Source organism: Stylophora pistillata, chromosome 10, assembly GCF_964205215.1.
Source record: "Stylophora pistillata chromosome 10, jaStyPist1.2, whole genome shotgun sequence".
Lineage (NCBI taxonomy): Eukaryota > Metazoa > Cnidaria > Anthozoa > Scleractinia > Pocilloporidae > Stylophora > Stylophora pistillata.
In genome coordinates, this window is record NC_142528.1 from 17024712 (window position 1) to 17031304 (window position 6593).

Genomic DNA, 6593 nt, shown 5'->3' on the forward strand with positions numbered 1-6593 from the left:
TGAATGAATTGGCTTAGCAAAACTTATCGCGCGATAAAGTCATGAAAATTTTTGTAAGTGGATGGCCCTTGAGAGCCACCGTAAAGCATAGACCTAAAATTTGTTCACAGCAAGATTAGGGAACGTTAAGTTCGGAGTCGTAAGTCGTCGGTAGCTTGGCGCTAATTATATTCCGGTGATTTAATTTCATTCCCAGGCACTTCACGTCCAAGGGCACTTTGAGCTATGGAAACAAAGCAAAACCGTCGTACAGCTACTCATTTCCATAGCTGAAACCGCCCTTGAGGTTTAGTGTCTTTGATTTCTTTTTTTATCAACAAAAATAAAACTTAAGCGACAGAACTATGCTGGACATGATGTTTACTGAGCCAGATGGTTTCTCTTGAGTCAAAACACAGACTTAAAATCTGTGCACAGCAAGAACAGGGAACGTTCGGAATCGTAAAATCGTCGGTAGTTCGGTGCTAATTATATTCCAGTGATTTAATTTCATTCCCAGGTACGTCACGTCCAAGGGCACTTTGAGATATGGAAACAAGTCTTTACCTTACCCCCATGTCTGACACCATGTTGAAATAGTTCCGATCCATCATCACGTGTTCGCATAATCCAATCAGAAATGGACTTCTGATTTGAACAATGATCCGCGCCTTTTCAAAACGAAATACAGCTATCGGGAATCGGGTTCAATATTCAAATAATCAATCCATTATTGCATTCTTGAAACGGTTAGCGGGTTCCATGTTCTAGTATTCAATTCGTTATTGCGCTCCTGAAACGATTAGCGGGTTCAATATTCAAAATAATCAAATCATTAATGTAATCCTGAGGGGTACGCTTCACTTAGTTTGACTGTAAGTTTGAATTTCAAGCGTACGCGAGGGCCGTTAAAAAAGGAAAAATTATTGAAAAAAAAAATTCAGGAAAAATTCAGAAGGATAATAAAAGCGAGGAATAAAACCACAGGTGGCCCAGGCTCTGTCACAAGCTCTCTCGCAAGCTCTTTCGCAGTAGATTACTATAGAGTTTGTATAGTGGTTCAGTTGGACTTGCTTTTGAGCTCCGTAAATTTAAAGTTGTGTGAAATAATCAAAGAAATAAAGTCTTACCTTCATACAGAGTAGTCTGTGCTGTTCTTACCGCGATTTGAGGCCGTTTTGCTGTGAAGATGGCTTCCTTGTCCACCATCTTGCATACCGTTTGCATTTCCATAGCAACAGTAGCATCCGCTGTTTAGGTGAACTGTACATTCGGGAAGAAAATGACGGCTAAAATTTTGCAGTGACTGATCATGACTTCGCGAAACCTCTTTGCAGGAGCATTTTAGATGAACCTTATACGCGTGTTTACAGATAAAAACTTTCATCGAATCACATTAAACATGTTATGTACTGGATAAGCAGCATTTGCGGGGGCAAAAGAATTTGTGTAGTTCGACATTTGTGAATACCGAGTAAAAACAACCTTAATTTTACATAGTCGTCTAAGGAGAAAGAAGAGACATCCTTGTCAATAAATTATCGATTCTTCTTGTTATGCTTTACCTTCAGGGCGAATATTGGCTTAAGGTAAATAAAAAGTACTCCTGCAAGACAAGCAAATATATTGAATTGGCTGAAAAATGTTCATTAATGTGTCACGTGATGTCTCCGCGACAGCTGGTGTAGGGAAAAATGGGAAAACATATTTCGCAACGATCTGACGCGCAAAAACTCAACTGTCCGAGCTGTTATTTCTTAATCTTTTTTTTTTTTTATTCTTTTTGCCTATTTCTAATCTTCACCCAGGCCCTAATTTACCCCCACGAGAAGCTCATTGATCCGTAATACTTCACCATGGCATCCAAACCTTCGATTTTATTTGCGTTCTTTGTCATAACTCTGCTTCATGTAGGTAGGTATTGTTACAATTTCATCATAACTTTATTATTCACCAATGGCTTAAGATAGAACATTTCATTTTCTCCGCAAATGTTTCTGGCTAAGTGTTTCGTGCCTTGATTCACATATAGCGGTCTAGCCGTTATCAAATGTTTATTGACGAAGGACTCAGTAGAAACATCATAAAAAATTTTCAAAACAGCAAGGGTAGAAGTTAAATAGTAACCTCTGACTGTATTAGGAAAACATGCTAAAGTCATTATCAGTTAACTTGGTTCCAGCACTGATAAAATGTGAAACTGCAACACAAAATGAGTAACAGGTAGTTAATGTGTTAAACCGTCAATTGTCATGTTTCTCTGCATATCTTGGTAAACCTTCCTTAGTTTTGACGAGAATTGTTATAGAAAGAGAGAAGCAAAATTTATTGAACTAACTAATTATCATAATTACCGCACAATTTCTACTAACTGTTATCGTCTGAATTATGCAAATCCATCGATATCTTGTCAAACATAAAACCAAGGAACAAGATAAATGTGACGCGAACGCAGATGGCCCACATAAGTTCAATTTAAAAGTTTTGAGTTGCACTTAATAATCAAGTGGTTAAATCTAAAATTCACGGCTTGACACAATCAATATTTTGACACAATAATGTTTTATCACAATTATTCCCTACCTGATATAATATTTTATTTTCACTCATAAGATATCGTTAAACTGGGTGCTCGCCATCTTTATTTCTAGATATAAATGCATTTAGCGTGGTTCGACGATAAACTGAGTAAACACGAGCTCATATTATTCTGAAACGATATCTGACAAATTCTAGAAACATCACCATGGAGAACAAAAATTTTGCGAGTTTTGAAGATTGTCCTCGATGTACATAAATGAATTCCACAGTCACGTCACTTCTGTATGGATTATTCGGCGGGATAATTTGGCTCTTGTTATACGCATCCCCAAAGTTTAATCAGGCATTCCGACGGCGGGTCGTTGTTGTGTTTTCACATCTATCCTGCGTACTGTGAAAAGAACATAATTCTTGCGTTTTTAGAGTGAAAACGTCATTTTAACTTATACCTGGCGTGGTGTAAACAGGGCTTGAGTTTACATACAACACCTCTTTTCTTTCCGCAATTAAGACAAAATGTACCCTCAAAAACACGGTGACCAAGATCAAAATTTTTCCTAGATGAAAGAATTCGTCTAACTGAGCTGAAAAACATTTCCATCAAAAAATATTTTGTAAAGAGGCTCTACTGTGGGAAGTATCATTGTAAGAGAGAACAAGGCTGACCTTCGTAACTCTTAGGTCACAATTTCAGATTGTTGAACCGTGGAATGGTCAAAGCGAAAAAAGACAAGCACTTTTCAAAAGCCCCCTCATCAAAAATAAGGTATTTTCTGTCCTTTGTTTTATCAATCACACCTGTGGGATCCTTACTGGCTCAACATGAATTGCCGACTATACCCCCTACTGGTAACTCTCTGGGTTTTGTAAGATATTTCATCTGTTATCCCGTGATATGCGTGATATATCTCCCGGAAATGTCTTCCAGGGCGTTACTGTTGTTGTTATTGTTATAGTTACTATTATTTATCGTAAAAATTACATTTTCTCGATTGTGATTGGTTTAAAAAACTCCCATTTTCCAATAATTTACTCGCCGAGTTGTTATGGGACAGTTTGTTGTAGTGGTAGTTTAAATAAACTAATTGCATTCAAAATTGATTGATGTCAATTTCATAGCGACATTAAACGCCTCCTTTGTCATTCTTTAGATGAAATTTTTTCCATCTTTTAGAACTTGGCTATTCTTATTTTCTCGGAAATTGTATTTTTTTTTCAGTTTACTAAGTGGTATTATTATATGACTTAGGTTTGTGGAAAACGCCATCCGTAGATCTGTCATGCAGAACACCAGAAAGCAAAAAGAAAGAAAGAAAGAAAGAAAGAAAGAAAGAAAGAAAGAAAGAAAGAAAGAAAGAAAAAATAGCGTTCTCAACAATTACCGAAAGTTTAAATCTTGTCATAGTCAGCTTGTGGCTCTCATCAACAGATTCACTCACTATTAAACAACCAAATTTAAATCAGTTTCTGGGAACATCAGATGTAAACAATCGAGCAGTTTCTGAAGGCAGCAGTATTTCTGATGTAATTGCAATTGACGAATATTGCTTGAATAAAGTTTTCGTTTCTTTATCTTGTAAGTCATATAATAAACAACTCAATAACCTCAACCTTTCGATTCGGTCGTTACGGGAAAATCTCAGACCTCGGCCTAGCCGTATTGACCTTGTTATCGCTCTGTCAATGCGGGAAGGCTTCAGTTAGGGATTTTCCCGTAACGACCTCCGCTCACTCTCGGTTATTACGTAGTTCATAAGGCTCTGAGTCCTCCAATTCGGTCTGTTATGATACCAGGTAATTTGGTTATATTTCGAGCGTTAACCCTTCGTCAGACCAGAGCCATTCGCTCTGACAAAGGGCTAACGCGCGAAACGTCAGCTTTTTTACTCGTTACGGTGGCCAATTTACAATTTCAACTTAGTTGATATAACCAACTTACCTTCTTACCCCCACCGTCGCAGCACCACAGTTTCTTTAGAAGTTTCAGCCTTTATTCATCTGTAATCATACCTTCCGATTGACAAATCGGACTCCCACTGCGCGTTCGTCTAATTTTGTTATCACTCGAATTAGACTCCACTGAGCCCTGTTACTATTATTATCGTTATTATTATAATTGTTATTGTCATTATTACTGATATTTTTACTTGACAGCCCATTCATTGCAGTGTTACCGCTGTGAAAACATCTACAAGATCACAGAATATGCGCCTGACACTCCTGTTACCTGCGGTAGCTCTAGTAACAGATGCGTCACGGCAAAGCTTTCCTACAAAACCAACCAGACCGAACGAGGTGAGGTGGAGACGTTTTACAGAACATGTACCACTATGGCGGAATGTAACATTGCCACTGCTCCGCGCAAAGATATTAAGGACGCCATCTGTGAATTCAAGTGCTGTGAAGATGATCTATGCAACAACAGCGCTCGTTCTTCGAGCCAAGTCTTCCATTTGCTAGTCTTCGCTTTTATTGGGTTACTTTTACCAGCTTGATCCTTGTAAACAGTGCATTTTCCGGGTGTGTTTTATGATATCTTAGATATGAACAATTTCAACATTTCCATCTATTTTTTCGCTGAACTACTGCATCTCTCCGTCATGAAATAATCAGTTGTCTTATTTCTTATGTTATCAGTATCTAACTTTCAGGACCCATCTTATATCAAATGTAAACATTAAGCGTTTGAAAGGAATTAAGAGTAGGTCCGCCTTAGGGGTGACACTTATCTCGCTCAGTGGTGCAAATAAAAAATGTTAGTCTAACTTAGGGTGTTCAGGTCATGACAATATTTTAAATGTTGAGCTATCTTTTAGGGCTGCACATAGCTGAAATGACTTCTGTCAACTAAAAAAACATCTTATAATCCATGCAATTACCATTTATAAGTCGCCCTCGGAAAGATATATAGTCGGGGCCCATAAAACACAAGCTACGACTAGACTGACGTCGGTAGTGACTAAATTGAAGCATTCTTGTCTCTTTGGATATGGAAGTTCCTTCCCCTCCCTCCCTTCCCCCTCTCCCACCCTCTGAGCAAAATCTCACCTTCCAGTGATAAACAGCATCCATACAACCATAAAAACGATAAACATGCCAGCCAAAGCGGCGAATACGCAACAATAGCTCGATATAAGCAAAATAAACCGTCGGATAATAGAAAATGAATAATCCTTAAAATAAAAAGTGCATATATATCTGACCATGATATCAGCGAGGTGTGACACCAGAGAGTTTAACTGTAGCAAAATCATTGTTAGTTCTATATCAATTTGTTTGAATCTTGTTTCTTTCCACTAAGTGGCTATGTATGACATAACAGAAGTCTGTAATGACGTGCGTGATGAACGAACGCGTGCTTCATTCCCAACCTCTCCCATTGTTCACTCAAGCGAGTTGTGGTTGACCATTCCAAAAGCTCCTTATGTTTTAAGGGATCGAAAAGGAGTGACGTTGTTAGACAGTACTTAGCTGTACCTAAACAATGATTGATTGATTATCTTCAGATGTCGATTTGGCTCTTAGCTGTGACTTATGTTGACCTGCTTTATCAAAGAAACCATGTGAAAATGATAATTAACTTTTTCCTTCATTTAGGAACTAGATGCAAACCTGCGTATACTCCTGAGGCACCGGTTTCATTCGATTTTCACTCTTTTTTTTCATGTAAATGTCATATGCATTTGAAAGGCACGCGAAAACCCGAGAACAATTTGCATTAATTAAAGCATGCACTCCACAGCCTCGGATGGTGACTGACTGATCAAACCCGAATTTTAACAACCACCTGCGGTTGATCGCGGATCCGGCAACCTGAAACTGTTTTAGAAAGTTGAAGTTTACAATTTGCTTCAGATCTATCCAAAGCAGGAATCTTAGTTAGTCAAACCCTATATCAATCAAGAGAAGTCATTCGTGGAAAAGTGCTGATAACAGAACATATAACTCTAACCGATGAGTTGAAAAATACCCGAACCCTCCAGACCACATAACGAAGAATGTCACAATATCAATTGAAAGGAACAACATGAAATGACGTATTCAGAAGCGATAACGCCGGAAGAAGGTTAGAG

General features: G+C 38.2%; 1 protein-coding gene across 2 annotated transcripts; it reads left to right on the top strand.

The window, feature by feature from the left end:
• The first annotated feature begins 1635 nt into the window (after nucleotides 1-1635).
• LOC111329721 (CD59 glycoprotein-like) lies at nucleotides 1636-5285 on the top strand. 2 transcript variants are annotated; one of them, XM_088737135.1, is made up of 3 exons: nucleotides 1636-1893; nucleotides 3202-3286; nucleotides 4675-4810. In XM_088737135.1, the coding sequence occupies exons 1-3, from the start codon at nucleotides 1836-1838 to the stop codon at nucleotides 4700-4702; spliced, it is 171 nt and encodes a 56-aa protein (XP_088593261.1). In that variant the 5' UTR covers nucleotides 1636-1835; the 3' UTR covers nucleotides 4703-4810. The 2 variants fall into 2 exon arrangements, with proteins under 2 accessions (XP_088593261.1, XP_022790223.1); XM_022934488.2 differs by lacking the exon at nucleotides 3202-3286 and having other exon boundaries at nucleotides 1647-1893; nucleotides 4675-5285.
• The last annotated feature ends 1308 nt before the right edge of the window (nucleotides 5286-6593 follow it).

Excerpts from the sequence above, each read along its gene's own strand:
- LOC111329721 (XM_022934488.2), top strand. The coding sequence starts at position 1,836 with ATGGCATCCAAACCTTCGATTTTATTTGCGTTCTTTGTCATAACTCTG. Across the intron at positions 1,894-4,674 it reads CATAACTCTGCTTCATGTAG|CCCATTCATTGCAGTGTTAC; the intron begins GTAGGTATTGTT and ends TTTACTTGACAG.